The sequence below is a fragment of the Zosterops lateralis genome, assembly GCF_965231275.1.
Source record: "Zosterops lateralis genome assembly, chromosome: 6".
In the NCBI taxonomy this organism is placed as follows: Eukaryota; Metazoa; Chordata; class Aves; order Passeriformes; family Zosteropidae; genus Zosterops; species Zosterops lateralis.
Genome location: NC_139761.1, coordinates 36517756 through 36534318, shown reverse-complemented (window position 1 = coordinate 36534318; position 16563 = coordinate 36517756). Strand labels below are relative to the sequence as shown.

General features: G+C 37.1%; 1 protein-coding gene across 1 annotated transcript in view; it reads left to right on the top strand.

Annotated features, from left to right (window-relative positions):
* STARD9 (StAR related lipid transfer domain containing 9) overlaps positions 1-16563 on the top strand; it is a 92746-nt gene that overhangs the window by 54704 nt on the left and 21479 nt on the right. Inside the window, exons 17-23 of the mRNA XM_083863539.1 lie at positions 148-199; positions 1085-1222; positions 2033-2115; positions 3133-3236; positions 5377-5424; positions 12328-12518; positions 15769-16249. Coding sequence (XP_083719665.1) covers positions 148-199; positions 1085-1222; positions 2033-2115; positions 3133-3236; positions 5377-5424; positions 12328-12518; positions 15769-16249 — 1097 coding nt within the window. The remainder of the gene's footprint in view (positions 1-147; positions 200-1084; positions 1223-2032; positions 2116-3132; positions 3237-5376; positions 5425-12327; positions 12519-15768; positions 16250-16563) is intronic.

The following is a 16563-nucleotide window of genomic DNA, read 5'->3' as shown; positions in this document are numbered from 1 at the left end:
ACAAGTACACAGCTCTTACTTCAAACAATTCAGTCATTCAGAAGTAATTTAAGAGTTTGCTAAAATGATGCACCAAAACTTTTTAAAGTAGTAAATACAGTCTTTTTTCTGTAACCAAGTTTTAAATTAGTTCTTTTCTTGTTTTAGGAAGGAACAACCAAAATTGGAAGAAGTGACTCAGACCAAGATCAAGACATTGGTAAGAGAATGATATTATAACTTACTTTGTTGTATGCTCAGGTCAGACAAAGGGGTTTACATTTGTCATGTGTAATAGCTTGGTAGTGTTTCTATTTGTCAGCTTCAAGAAGGTAAGTAGAAGAGATTAATTATTAATGTTTGCTAAAATATATGATTATTTTTTATTTAAGAGGCCAAAAAGCCAGTGAACTTGACCTAATTGAGATCTCTTCAGAATTTTCTCCCCACTTGTAAAATGCTACACTAGAGATTAAAAATATCTTACATCCAAATTCTCAGACATTCTATCCTAAACTAGTGGCACAAGTAATCACAAGATATTGAAAATGCTTTTCAACTCTACTTGTTCAGAATATTTTAGATATAAAGTCCAAATTATTCAGAATATATCTTATTTAATTTTGTTTCTGCTTTTAATTTTAGCAGTCCATTTCAGGAGCTAGATATTATGATAGAGAATTGAAACTTTATACTGAAATTGGAAAATTTGTGGAATCTCAGCTTTGGTTAAGTTCTGCTAAGCTTGGTTATGTTTGATTATTTTCTGCCAGTAGATTAGTGAATTATAAACAACAAGTGCCATTATTAATTAGGAAAATTCAACATAATAGAAGAATATGCACATCAGCTCACAAATCAGAAAGTGATATATAGTTTTCCAGTACCAGAAATAAAGAAACAATCTCAATATTTTCAGTAGTGAGTTTTAATAGTAAGTTTTTTCTGTGATTAAGTATTTACTAGCAGTATTTAATCTCCTTGTTTTACACATGGCATGGTTCTCTGGGGTATGAAGCATGCAGAGTGTCAAACAGTTTGTGGTACTCCATACTGAGGGCAGACCCAACACTTTCAGCAGGTGAGATGAATCTCTACATTGTAGTTTTGCAGGGACAGTGGATTGAGAGGAATCACTGTTTGATAGAGAACCACAGTGGGGTGGTGACACTGCGGCCGGTGCCGGGGGCGCGTTGCTCCGTCAATGGAAGTGAAGTGTCTGGGTCCTGTCGCCTGTCACAAGGTCAGGTTTGTTCTTTCTCTGGGTGAATGCTGTGTTATGGTCACCTTATCACTGCACTTTACGTCTAGAATTTATGGAACTTGGGCAGGTCTACGAAAGCCATCTCTCAGTTTGCTGCCAGCTCCACAAGGTTTGATCTATGGTTCAAGCTGGGGCAAATAAGTTAAGAACCCCACAGGAGTAAAATTAAAATGTTGGTGGCAATATTCTGCCTCCTTTAGGCAACAGTAGCCTGTAGGTTTCTGAAAAGGGAAGACATAGTTAGAGACACTGTTGTGGAAAGTAGTGGAGACTGGCTCTAAGCCAGCTGGCCACTGAAAGGGTTTTTTGACAATTATATAATATGGTTGAAACAACCTTCAGCTTTTTCACAGTGTATTTTGGTGGAAACTGGTAGCCACTAAGTCACAAGCTATGATTAATTAATTCAGATTAAATGGATTTGGCTTCCATATTTTTAAGTTCTTTACAGTAACAGTCCAGCTTCTGGGAACTTGTAGTGACCTAGATTCTTAACAATACAGTGTGAAAACAAGTTTTCAGTGGGTTGTTTGTGGCATGAAGTCATGTTGGCCTTTAATATGAATGTAGAATTTACAGTTATGTTTAGTCTGCAGAGATGTCCAAGATTAGTTTGCTTGGATGCTGTCATTACAGGTAGACAATTGCCATTCCATAGTGGCAAGTTTTAAAAATAGTTCTCTGTTCTGTGATTTACAGAAAGATGTTGTTCAGATTTTTTTCTAACCTACTAATTCTATAGCAATTTGATTAATTATGTCTCTGCAAATGCCTATTTTGTTTTCACAGGTGCCCTTATTGTCCTTGGCAAATCTCATAAGTTTAGATTCAACCACCCAGCAGAAGCTGCTATCTTAAGACTAAGAAGATCAGTAAGTTTTAAAACTCTTTTTCTCACCTAGTTTTTTTCTTTTTTTTTTCCTAATTTTTTTTTCTTCTTAAAAGCCAGCCTGATAAAGATAATATTTCATCTCATCATCACATTCACTTGCTTCATTTCCTCCATCTAATGGTCTGTAATGACACTAAACCTTTTGTGGGAGGACACTAGCACTTCCTTCAGATGTGCTTAGCAAAAGATGATGCAGATCCCTTGAATAATTTAGTGTTTCCTATTTCTAGTCATGACTACAGTAGGATTGAAACAAAAAGGCAGAATGCTGCAGTGAAAAGACCAGTCAAGAATCTTTCCACATTTGATAATTTTCTGAGTTATCTTCCTTCTCTGGCATTTTACTGTCTTGAATGAAGTATACTAGAAGAAATGGAAAATTTATGGGATTAATACTTAAGTGTTATTGACTCTGAAAGCAGTTAATTGTTACATACGTCAGAATTAGACAAAATATTTCTTGGTATGTTAAGGAACTAATTACTGTAAGATATTTGGTTGGCTAGTTCGATAATGTTTAAGAAATGAGGTAATTCTTAAAATGACTGACAAATATAACTAAAAATCTAACTTAAAAAAATATAAGTTTTCTCATTCAGGAGTTAATGATATTATCAACTGATATTGGCAAGAGTCTACCTTTTAAAATGGATTTTCATTTATTAATGTTTTATACTTTCCACTCTTCCATCCTTTTGTACTCACTTTGAGATAAGGGGCTTAACTTCTGTTTGTTTTCATTCTTAATTTCTTGATTAACGAAACATGCAGTACATTCAAACAGAGCTGCAAAAAGAGATGTACTCAGTAACAAATAGTTAGCAATTTTGCTAATAATGGAAGCCTAAGCAGAAGTGGGAGATTATAAATTCACATGGGAGGTATTATGCAGCCTTGCACCCAATAGTTAACAGTGGCAGCACTAATGATACCTTGGAAGTTCCTGGGTTGCTGTGATTTTTTTAAATTCCTGTCCTATATTGTGTGCTTTCTGTAGATTAATGAAACCCCACCTACTCTGGATTGTGGGGCTTTGGACTGGCTCAATTTGGATGGAAGTTGCATCAATTCTCCACACTATATCCTTTCTTCTCTCTACAAGTAAGTTTAAAACTAAGAAAAAAGCAAATGAACAATTTCTCTTGTTGGATGATGTCTGAAATAAGAGACAAAAGAAAGCTGTATACAGAGTAAGTCCCATTACATTTTTAAATAGTCAATGAAAAATGTCAGAGAAAATTCATTGGCCAGCCAACTAATACATTAAGATAACAAGCAACAATCCTGCAAAATCATTTATTGGTGCTCAGTTAAGAAAATGCCTCAGATGAGACTGTCAGCCTTAATTCAGTTCACTTAGACATCTGCTTTACAGCTAATTTGTAATTTTTACAATATTATTTCTTCAATGCACAGAATAGCCTTTTCAGGATATGATTTAGCCAAGGTAATTCTTTCCAATTGATTTTCGCTGCTAATTTGTTGTGGAAATCAGGTTTGTTCATAAATTTCCTTTAGTTCAAGTCCTCATTTATCCCTTCATCTCAGAAAGCCAATGTAATTCTTTGGGTTTTTTTAACTGAGCAGTAAATAAGGCATGTACTGCTTTCAGAGTGTTGAAGAGCTGCTCATGCTCAGTGTTTAGTGTATGGTTTTATAGCAGAGACTTTATGAAATGGAAAGGATTGATGTGATGAAGATAGTGATTAATAAGTTTCAGGAAAATGAATGATGTTCTGTGTTTCAGTTCATAACATTAAAAATAAAATATTACAGAATTAAATGTAATTGGATTCTTTTTCTTTTTTAATTCCTCTTAGCCTGGCACATTCAATTAACCTATTAAAGGCAAGAAACAGCCATCATCTCATTCATATCTGCTGATGGTTCTGCTTCTTCCTAGAGTGGTTTTGGTGTGGCAACACACTGGGAATCTTTTATTTCTTTCTAGAGGAAGTATTTAATCTCATTTTGTGACCATAAAATGTTATCTTTGTTTAAATATCCTTCATGCTTCTAATCAAATTACTTGCTTTCTATGTTGGATAGTGTGGTTTTATAAGTTCTCTTTAAGGTACCTAATCTCTGCATTTGCTTTTCATTTGCTGCAGTCATACCTATATATACCTGCCTATACCAAAAATTGCTTAATTTTATTTCTGTACTGCAGAACATTATTTTACACATTATTGCTATTGTTTCTTAGGAAAAAATAGAAATTATTTTAAAAATAAGGGTTTGTATAATGACCTTCAAAAGTACACACCAAGGTGTTCTTTGTGTTGCTAAAAACACTAGTTGTGAAGCTCTTGTTACAAGTTTTTTGATGAACCTAGAAAAACCTGAAGAAGTCCAGAAGCATTATGAACAGCTTATCACAAATTTGCACTTAGTTTTCCCCTTTTTAACCTGACAAAACTGCAGAACATTTCTGATTGATTTTTTTTCCAGACCATGTTCAGATAGAAGGTTTGTTTGTGTTAAGCAATTTTTAATCACTTGGACAGGATTTTACAAGCATATTATTTTGCTTAAAATTACCCTCGTACTTACCTAGAGGATTTCAGATGTTTACTTCAGTAAAAATGAAAAATGTAATGGTATTGCATTTGTTTGGGTTTATCAATGTCCTTTTCAGGAATGATCTGTAAACTATGTCTAATAATAGCTGGTTTTCACCTTAAGTAATCCAGTGGTCCTTTTATCCTTTTGATTAGTTATTTGGCATAGGTAAACTGAATTGATCCACTCATCCTTGCTTTGCAGTAACCTGTGAGCCTGTATTTCTGTACAGACAAGTAGTTTTGCTCATGAAGGGAGTTATGGTTGAGACATCTAGCCTGAGGTCTATATTATAAGAATAAAATTATGTATGTGGTGTCTCATGAAGAAAAGTCAGTATCAGGTACTAAAAGGTGTGTGTGAGATACTTTGCAAACCATAATACAGAACTAAGTGGACTACAGGGAGTGTTTTATTTGATCACCAGTAGAAAGTCCACCCTAATGCAGGATCTTGTCTCTGTCAGAAAGAAATGTGTAGAGGAAACTAAAAGAGCAGGGAAAACTGTGTGTCTTGTTCTCTGGCCCCCTCTCACTTGAAAATTCTTGGTGCTCTCCCAGCTAGAAATCTGCATCTTCCTCTACTGAAAATTGCAATAACATTGTGTGCAATAGCCTTTAGTTTCATTTTCTTGCCTTTTTTCCCAAATATTTAGGATTTCCTATTTTTATTTCTGCAGTCAAAAATGTAGAAACTGTGAAGAAAACAAATGTTCTCTTGAACCAAGGTAAGAATATTAATGTGTCTAAATCATGCTGAAATTTTTGACACCTTTAGCTTTGCCTTTCTCCTGTGCTGCACCGATTTCCTCCAGAAGAGATGGAAGCTAACACTTTAAGCTTTAATTCAAATTATTTGGTCATATGGAGCAAGAATCAGTACATGAAACTGAGTTATAGGCAATGCTCTGCAACCATGTTCTTTCTTCATATGAGATCTTGTGCAAATGGTTTGCATCTTTGTTGCATGTGTAGCATGCATTTAAAAGCCATAACTACAATGAGGCTTACTCTGAAGTTGCCACCAATTACCAGCACATAAGATCCTAAATGTATTAGATTTTGTGCCAAGAGTAGGTACTGGGAATACTCATTAGTATTTTGAAAATTGCTTGGATAAATTGGGCTCTCTTCTGGTGAGAATAAAATCGCTTCAGGGAAAAGTCTATTAAAAAAATTAATTCCTAGCATAGAATGTGGTTCATTCGTGTGAAGAAGCACAGCATCTGCAAACAGAAATAATTCAGAAATTGTTAAGTTTCCGAGGGTTTAAATACCTTTTTCTTCAGGAACTGATGGTGGTTTGCTTTTTTCTGGATTCTTTATTTCAGATCATATCAATGTATGTATTATGGTAATGATTATTAATGATATGAGTCTTATCTTCCATGCTGTCGGTATGATGACATTTTTCTCATCTGCCTTTTATGGATTGAATTACCAATTCAACCTTTAATTGTACATTAAAATATTTTGAGAAATGAGACAAAAACCCTGTTTTCTACCACTGCACACAAATACTAAAACTTTAGGCATTGTGAGTCATTATACTCTTACTTGGTTGCTTGCACATACCCTACTCATCAGAGCCCCAGCACTGCAAATTTCTGATGTTTGCTGTCAGCCAGCAAACACACAGAAGGCTTGTGAATGGCATCAGTCATCATATTACAGCATCACTACAAATAAGTAGATAACAAATGTAGTTCTCCTGCCATTACCTTACTACCATACTATATATATATAAAAACTCTGATTTTATTGTCTTGCTGGTTTAAAAAAAAAAACAACAAACCCACAGGAGTTTTTTCCGTTAGAGTTCAATGGTATAGTACACTGAATTATTTAGCTGCTTGGAACATGCTTAAACTCCCTTTCCTTGAAAATACCAACACTGTTACACTGGAGGGGCGAGGGAATTCAGTACAGCATAACCAACATATTTATTGTCCTAATGTGGTATAGTTAACTTGTCCAACTAATATCTGTAAAATATTCTGAGTTCTCACTAACAGCTTTCATCTGAGAATTTCAAAATAGTCATTCAAAATAAAAATAAAATAAAAAAAAAAAGTTAAAGAAAACTTCTGCATCTCTTAAAAGATACCTCAAATATTCTGTTTCAAAGAGGATTGCACTGTGTCAGTTACAGCAACTCTGCAATTTACAGCAGAATTGTGTATAATGGATTAGCAGGGCAACTAATTCTATATATAACTGATATGGTGAAGGGAAAATCTGTGTTGGCTGAACTGGAATTTAAGGAGGTAGCATTGACCTTTATTGGAGACTGTGGCTGTTTCTTGTGCCTGTGACTCTTGGCCAAAAAGAAGTCTGTTTTAGAGATGTATTTAAATGGGTGCCTTAAATAAGTCATTGCCTTACTGTTATTTTGGGGGCTTTGGCAAAGAAAAAGAGGCTTTGCTTAGAAAGGCTAAAAAAATCCACATAGAACAGAACAGTGTGCTTTTTCTGTAAGCAAACCAGTTAATCTAAGTGATGCTTTACTTGATGGTAACTTCCATGAAGGGGATTGCTATGGGTGTACATTTCCAAAGATCCCTTATTTCTAAAGGTTTCTGGCTCTGCTGGCCATTTTGACTGATTTCTGGCTCCCACCTCCTGCCCACCATTCCCTAATTTTGCTTTGAATTCTGTGAGCAGCATTCCTTGGGGAGGCCGAATGAGGTGACAATGCAAGGTCTTTGTATCTCGTTCCTTGCTGTTTCCTTTGCTTTAGGGAAGAGGAGGGAGAGTTTGGGCCCCTTGCTAGGCAGAAGCAGATGTAGATCCTGGTGCCTGCTGCTGTCTGAGCCCCTGTGGGAAGGGCCCCGGATTGGACACAGGAAGAGAGGGAGGATAGAGCTGGAGAAGGTGGGGGGAGTTATGTAGATGTGTATATAGTGGATAGGCTTGTAACTAACTTGTGACTGCTCTCAGTGTGGGATTTGCAAGGGCACAAAATGCCTCGGCAGCATCTTTTTTTCTGCTTTATTTTTAACTCCATTTCCCTCAGGAAAAATAATTTGTAAAAGACAAATAGGACTTGAACAGTAGGCAATTGAAAAGATGGGGATGCTAACTTGACTGATGTTTTCTTTGGGAAAACTGGCAAATTTCAGCTTTTACCAAAAGTAATTATTTTTCACTGTAGTTTCTCTATTTGAGCCTTAGGATTTTGTTGCAGCAGGTATTCAGCCTCACCACAGAGCTTTTGCTGCCATAGTTACTGGAAGCTGCATTATGCTGTAGCAGCCGCCAGCCTCTGCATCAGCAGCAGAAGTGTTTGGGGAAGAGGGGAGGAGAATTGCACAATAGGATCCCAGAGAGCTGACAACAAAACCGGCTGGAAAAAATGTGGATTTACAGATGGTTCATTTAGCATGCAACGTGCAAACTTTGGAGAGAAAAATGAGGTGGAAAAGCAATCCGGCAGAATCGGTATAATATGAATGTTTTCTCAGTAATTCGTGATTATCTGTAGTTTAGGGTTGATGTCTTTTTGTTGTCATTCTACTTGCAGCTTTTAATGGTTTACTTGGAGGAGGGGGTAACTGTTGACACTGCTTGCTGCATTTGGTACACCCAGAAATCTGCATGCTTTTATGAAATTCTCTGCAGAATTGCTTTTTTATATATGCTGTATGCTAGAGTATGCTGGTGCTGTGAAACCAAGACTTCATGTATGCCTTGGTACCTACAGAAATGAAGCTGTTTCTCTCATGTTTGTCCTGAGGTTATTTTATTTCCTGCTAGAACTGTACTGAGTGAAGGTTGCTTATGTGGAAAAGCAGGAATGTGAGCAACAGCATGCTGTGCTTTTTTGCTTTATGTTGTGTTTCAGTGTTTCATGTCTAAATTTAACAGTACATCTGATTTAAGATGTTTTAGATGAAAAAATTAGTGATCTCTCCTACTTATTACAAAATTTGGCTAAATTCCTATGTTAACTGGATTGATACTTGTTTTAGGTTTAGTCATTCAAACATATATTACACAAACTGATTGTTATTTGAATTATTAGGTGATTTAACTATAAAGTGCATGTGAATCTGTTATTTTCTTTCTGGGCCATTGTCATGTCATTTTTTAGTTTAGTTTATCATGTTATTTCCACAAACCATGGATATGACATGGCATGTCCAAAGGTAGAAAGGGAGCATTCTGACTTCATGTTCTTGGTTTCAGCAGTTTCTGTGAGAGACAGATCTGTATCCCAAACTAGCCAGTCATTCTGCTCTCACCATCAGTATTTCACAGCCAGAGGGAAAACATCCTCTTGCATTTGTGTATTATGTAAGTGGCTCTGCACGGATTTTCATTATCTTTCTGTTCCACTTCAGAAAACTGTCTGTAAGAAGCAGCTGCATAAAAAGGTGTTTAATGTTCAGTCTCTGTATTCAGACCTGGCTTTACTCCTTTGCCTGATTTTTATTTTGTACTACTAAAAATTAGGAAATGAAGCAGAGACACTGAAATAACAGCAGAACTGCAATTTGTATATATACCTGGAACAACAGTGTTTTATTACAGAGACTTTAACCTTACAGAGGGAGAATTGTGCCAACTAGCTGCATCACCTAAACAAAAGCAGAAAGAATACTGCAGTGATTGCTGGGCTGTGTTAGTTTTTCCAAGGTTTAAAGTGGAGTGTGGCTGTTCCTCTGTACTCTGCCTTTCTGGGGTGTAGTCATAATATGGAGCTGTGATTAATACCAGCAGTTTGGCCTGCCTCGTGTTCTGCTCTGTGTGCAAACACACACAGCTGTTGGAAAGGATCTCACAGTTTTGTGTTAGTTCAGCAAAAAGCCATTACTACACATGTGAGGGAATATGCTAGTGCTGCTGAGAACACACAGCCACGTGCATTGTTTGTATCGCTTATTCTCTCACCCTTTTTAATGTGGGGTGGGGGGTGGCTTCAGCAAGGTTCAAAAGTATAGGAAAACCTTGTGACCCTCTCACAGCTGTAAACAGATGTTACCTAACTACCCCTGTGAGCATTGTTAGGTCTTTGGATAGAAATGCAACACTGAGTTGTTTCATTTACTTAAGTATTCTGGGTTTCAGTTTGTAAACAGTTTGAACTCTGATAAATCAGTTTTAAGGGAAGATTGGCTGAGAGCTGAAAGTCATGGTTGGGAAGAATGAGAGACATTTTACCAGAGGAATTTTATCTACTGTTGTAGTATCATGCTTCTTTTCAGCCTGCTGGGAGTTATTTACTCAGTCTCATACAGAATGATGCTAATAATGATAAATTAATAGAAATCAGCTCTTCTCATATTTGACTTTCTGATGTTTGATAATGCTGATGGATCCCCATCACTTCTCTTGGATGAATCTACTTTACTTCTTCTGCACGTGTCTCAGAGTAAGCAAATTGCCCAAGGTCATATGAGACCAGTGACAAATTTAGATGGATATTTTTCATACCACCATAGAAATCAGAGCTTTTGTGTGTCTGTTAGTAGAACTGGTCAAAGACTGTCTCGTCACCAGGCTCTGCAGAGAGGCTGTTAGATTTAGTGCATAGGCACCCAGAGGCACTCCTCATCCTGAAGACCTTGCAGGCCCAGGATGTGAAAGCACAGAGGTCATGTAACTGCTCCAAAATCAGAAGTGTTTTGTCCCAAATCAGTACTTTAACCTGCAGATTATATGGCTGCTCCATTAGAAAATATGGAAGACAACCTCAAAGCTGCATTTAGGGCAAGCCTCCCTGAGAGTTACCATTGAAACCATGGGAGCTTTTTCTAAATTAGATACTTCAGATTTAATACTACGTTTGGAAAGTGGTTCTTCTTTGGTGAACCAGTCTTGCTGTAACCTCTGGGTTTGTCCCCCAGTGGTTGGTGGTGTTACAAATACCTGAACAGTTGGAGATCTGTGATTGCCATAGGAGTGTTTCAGTGCTGCAGTGGAGTGTCAATTCAAACCTACTTCGGCTTGAATGAGAAATGAGGCATCCCACTTCTATTTCCTGGGGATCAATTGAAGTTTATCTATGAGGAAAAAATTACAAATCACAGGGTACTGGCAACTTTGTAGTTTAGCCAAGGACAAATAGATCTTGGACCTGCATATCCTTAAAATTTGTTTGAATGGGTGACAGATAGACGCAAACCACTTAGCAGATGGCAGCAGGAAAGTTTGTACTGTGTTTGCACCATGACAGACAACTGAACAGAAGATATCCTCTTTCAGTTACTCTCAGCATTACATTTACAGAAACATTAAAACAACAGAATTCTGTTTTTCTCATGTGAGCAAGATTCATAGTAATATTGTAAATTATTGAAAATCTTAAAGCTATTATGTACTGAGGTTTTCCTACTACTCCTTATGAAGTGAAATGTGTGTACCATGTAAAGGTACTCCAGGGGATTTATAGATTTTGGCTGCTTAATTATTTCATCTGTTCTGTCTGCTAAACTATCACACAAAATCAAGTTTTTGCTGTAGAAATGGTTGCTTTGAACACATGCTTACAGTTCTAAATTGAGATGTTAAATTATTCCTGTGTAGCAAAGGTCAATCACTCTTTTCATACAGATGGCCTTGTATCAGTAGTGATTTTACAAACTACATGATATTTTCAAATATTCCCTTTGAAATTGTATTTCTGGAGATGTTTTGACCTTCAGGGACTCTTTAGAGTTTTGGTGTCTTTGATTGATTTAGAAGTATAATAAATACATTATTTACTTTCTTAGTAAAATTTAATTAAAACATTTTTTCAAGACTCAGAGGTTTAATTTTCTGAGGTTATATATAATAATGCAGTGCTTAGCAGGCAAAGATCATAGATCACCTTTGGATATAATCTAACTTTAATGTTAAGAATTTCTTGATGATAGCATGTGGAGAAGTAGAATACATATTCCTTTCAGAGGGCTAAGGTATCTTGAATATTGTAATGCATTATGGTAAGAATAGATACTATTTTGATTGTTGTTCTTTGTGTATAAAATTTTGGCACACAGTCAGGAACCAAACATCTTGGAGAAGACTGTAAAGCAGCTTTTCACAGGCTAGTCACTTTTCTGATCACAATTCTGCTCCAAATATAGAAGCGGTAACCTGATATAGTTCTTGCATCCAACAGAGATCTGGGTGATCAAGGTCTTTCCCTGGCACTGCCAGAGACTTTGGTGTAATCCTGACAATGCCTGTAAATATTTCTAGGTTGGAGTTTTTGGTCTGAGAACAAAGATTGTTGGTATTTCTGTAAAGTAATACTTCTTTGAAGTACTTAGATTACAAATATCTTACATAATGGTTATAAAATTTTGTAACTTAAAAATAACCCCCTCCCCAGTTTCATTTATGGAAGACTACAGCAAAATTAAAGTGACAATATTTTTTAAAATTCTTTTTGCTATTATCTCTCTGGCAATGGAATTACCTGCCTCACTAGTTAGAGCTTTCATGTTTTCTGGCATTTATGATACTTACAGGGTTGCAGCCTGCTGTGATGTGCATATACACAGCTATGAGTTTGTCATAATTCACCTTTATTGAACAAAACAACATCTTGAATGTTGTCTGTCTTTCTTTAGGAAGATGACTCGTTTTATTACAAATAATATTTGTTTCTGGTTTAAATTCACTGTCAACATTTCTAACAGCAGAGAAATAGATGCTGTGCATGAAGAGTACAAGCAGAAACTGAGAGACCAGGAAGCTTTCCACAGAAAACAAATTCAACGACAGCAGCTCTATGTTGAGGATTTAAAGCAGCAGATTCTGAGAGGACAGATCAAAGCAGAGCGGGAACTGGAAAATGACCAAGCACTCATCAACCAGCAAATCCAAGAAAGTGGGTACCTGCCTCTTCCCTTGCTTCAGTTCCCTTCCATTACAGCATACTTTCATCCTCTCAGCATTTTTTGTCCTAGTGACACTTTTTTTTAATGAGTGGAACTTTTATTATGGCTAATTACTGGATTTCTCCTACAATTGCCTTTCCCTTGAGAGCAGTTACTGAGCTTTGATTAACAGAACTAAAGGGCCTCCTTTGCAGTGCTCCAGCAGCACTGTTTAATTAGCACTGCAGGTCATTGCTAGGAGGGACAGCATCAGATACTCCTCTGTGGCTCTGGGCCTCTCCTCTCCAGGCTCATCCTAATTCTGCCTCCCTACAGGAGTGCTTCTGGTGTTCTCTAGTTTGTCTTCTAATGCATGATTTAAGCTAGGTTTCTTGATAAGCAAAGGGAGCCTATACAAAAGTGTCATTCCCACCTGGCACAATCTGCAGTTTGATCCTGGAAGAAGAAAACTTTCTGAGTTTTTGGCAGTGTCTCAGACCAAAACTGATGCAATCAGCTATCTCTTAATTATGCCAGCCACAATGAAGAGATTCAAATGAAATTGTTTTGATGGGATATAGGAGAAGAATATATAGATAGTATGAAAAATAAAATAAAATAAATAGTATAAAAAGTTTCCCCAAAACATCTTTATTTTGTGGCTCTGTAGACTTGTTCTCTGCATCCCTCTAGTTCTGCTGTTTTTACTGTGTTCACACAAAGCTTAGGCAGGGAGGTAGTATTTGCCAGCCAAACACAATTCTTTACTTGGAAACCCACCAAAATTCTTCACCTTTTCTGTGCCCACTGTGGCTCAGCTCCTGACAGAGGCAAGTTTGTGAGGAGAGATTAATTAGCATCTTAAGATTGCAGCTCTCTTGCAGGGAAACTGATCTGCCAAATATTCTGCTTGCTAAAATCATGCTAAAGACAGCACATCTGGAAACAAAGATGTGAAAAAACCTTTGTATGTGAAAACTAAAAATGTTATTAAGAGAAATTAACTAACATGACAAAAAATGCTTCCCTTTTATCCTAGAGTAACCATAGAACTAGAATTCCTGTCTCTGTGCATGTGCTCTATGCAGAGCTGCCAACATAAGCAGGACAGGAGACTCATTGTGGTGGGAATCACTAATGAAGTATGTTTCACAAGTGATACCTACAATGTCTCTTCACTAATGATTTCTTGCATTAGGGAAACTTCCAGAGCCCTAAATTCCTCTCTGGCAGCTCAGCTGTGCACAGCTGTAGGTAGCCCTCATTCATCACATCAAACTTAAATACCTCTTAATTTCTACATCCCTGAATAAGCAATGAAACATCACTTATTTAATAAAGGACTGCACATTGAAATTAAGCTCAACCAAAAAAAAAAAAAAAAAAAAAAAGAATGCTGCTAGTAAGATAGAAGTGCTTTGGAAAATTTTGGTTTTAGAGAAAGACTCCACTTGTAAAGGAACCTGGCCTGAGGTTTTTACATTGTTTGTTCAGCAATGGATAGGGTTTTTTTTGTTTGCTTTGAGTGCTGAATATGTATATTTTTATAGCGGTATAAAAAACCTGCTTCATTAAGAGAACATGTTCAAGCCATCAGATACAACCTGATCATGATGATCTCAATAATCCCTTCTTTTATTACAGTTCATCATAGCTAGATCGAAGCTGGTGTGCTCTGAAAAACCTCTAAGCACATCCATCCCTTGCATGGAATAAAAGCAGTCTTGCATCCAGGGTTTAAAACAAATCAGCCTGATTCTGTTCTCTACTGCATCCTCACTGACTGCAAAGACCAGGCTCTGAATATTTAGAGAAGACTAAGTGTGTAAGCAGAGCTAATATATTTTGTTATCAAATTAGGTTAATCACTTGGTGTATGAACATATTTGGCATTTATGAACTGTAGGGGTCATTAGCAGAAGCAGAGAATCTAATTCTTTTGTGGAGTAGAGGGGTAATTCTGTGAAAAATATGCATTGACTGATGGTATGAGCTTTTTTTTTTTTTTAATTGTCATAATAGCTGAAGGTTGTGTTGGCTTCACCTGCATCTTTGTCTTGACAGTATTTGTTTTATTTCATACACATTTACCTAGTTGATCTTTAAGGTCCCTTCCAACCCAAGCCATTTCATGGTTCTGTAATTTAATGATTATATGTTAAGACCTGTGGATTCCCCTCAGGCTGTTTTGGCAAGAGCTCGTTGGGGCAGCCATAGTTGCCAGAAATAGCAAATTTGTTGCTCTACCTCAACCAGGTGCCACACAGGGATTGTTTTGCTTGGAAAGTTTTCATCTGACATATTTAGAAAGGCTATCAGAACTCTCTGGCATATGATGGCATCCTTGTAGCCTTGTCTGTAACTCGCTTGGAAGGCTGCATTCCCATTCACAGGACTGGTGGCTGTCAGCTGCCCTGCTAATGAGGCCCATCCACAGTGGGGCATAGGGAGATCCAGCCTCCTTGCTGAACTTGCCACCAACAGTAAGCACAAAAATTGCCATTTCCTGTGCTAAACAAGTTCGTTGTTATGACTCTGGGCTCCCTCATTTTCCATTTCCAGCATGCCAAGGTAAGTGAGAAAAAAATACTTCACAGGTGTTGTTTTTTTTCATTTAGTCAAGTTAAAGAGAAAAGGAGAGGAGCAAAAGGCACAAAGAAATGTTTGGTTTACAAACATTTGTGCAACTTCATCCTCTAGTTCCCTTGTTAACTCTGGTCCCAGTGCTCATACATTCTTTCCCATACAAAATTTGACTTTGTGACTTTAGAATAATTAAAGCAGAAGTAGTAGCACATTTCACAGGAAAAAAGCTAATGAAGTCATGCTTCTCTACTGTGAATATGTACCCTGTGTTTGAAAAGTGCACAGAATTGAACTAAGCTCTTTTCATGCTTCTAGTGTATTTTAACAAAATTCAGCTGATATTTGAGTGTAATCTTTGAGAAATTTACATCTGTTCTACACTTTTTTTACAGAAATTGTCTTATCCACCAGTCTCCTTAGCTGTATTGGCCAAGCCCCTGCTTATATTCTGCAGTTGTTACCAGAATGCTTAACCCAATGAAGAGGCTTTTAGTTATCAATGAAGTAGAGCAACAGTACATTTTTCTTTAAAGTTTGTCAAGTCTCTACTCTACATGCATAGAAATTCTGTTCTCAAATGACCTCTAAAGGCTGATTAAATTAAAAAACAAGATAGCAACAAATAATGTTTTTCCTATGATTTTTACTTCCTTTGAATCATTGTTTTGTTTACAGACCAGCAGTGGCTTATAAATGAGAATAAACGTCTGGCTGCTCTTCAGCAACAGCAGAGGGAGTTTGCAGTGCAAACAGAGCCTACATTGTGTGCAGAAGCTGAGGTGCAGAGTACCACTGGGCTGGAAACCTGCCTTTCCCTGCTACAGCAGAACAAGAAGAGACTGGTGCAGCTGGAGCTCTTGCAAAGGTACTCCTTAAAAAAGGCCGAAAGAAATATAAGACGGAAAAAGGTCAAGTTCCGGCTGGAAAGGATAGTCAAGAAGCAGAAGCTATTGGAAGCCAAGCAAAACCTAGAGCAGCTGGAAGCTAGCTGCTGGCTCAGTGAAGAGTGTGTGAAACATTCCCAAGCCCCAAGTGATAATATTGCTGTACAGTCCTCTTTGGACCACCACTTGCAAAAGAGCGAGAAATCGCTGGGTTTGAGTTCCTTGCAGCACAGGCATTTGTTCTGTAACCCGCACCTGCCCCAGGTACCCAGGTAAGTCAACATCTGCCAAATCCTCTGCACTTGCAAAATTAATGTAAATTTAGGGTATTTTTAGTGGCCACCTATAATCCTGAATGCCTTTCAATGTATTGAAAAAAAATCCCCAAATCGGCAGTATCAGTGAACCCACTATATTGTACATTAGCTGGAGCTGTTTGTCCTTTTCCTTTGGGTTTTTACAGGACATTCCCTACTTATCTGTTTGACATGGTCTTTCTCACTTTTTTACATTTCTCTCTCAATCCTTTCTGCACTTTTTACCTCTTTGAGAAGGTTTTTTTAGAAGTGACTTAGCTTTTGTTGTT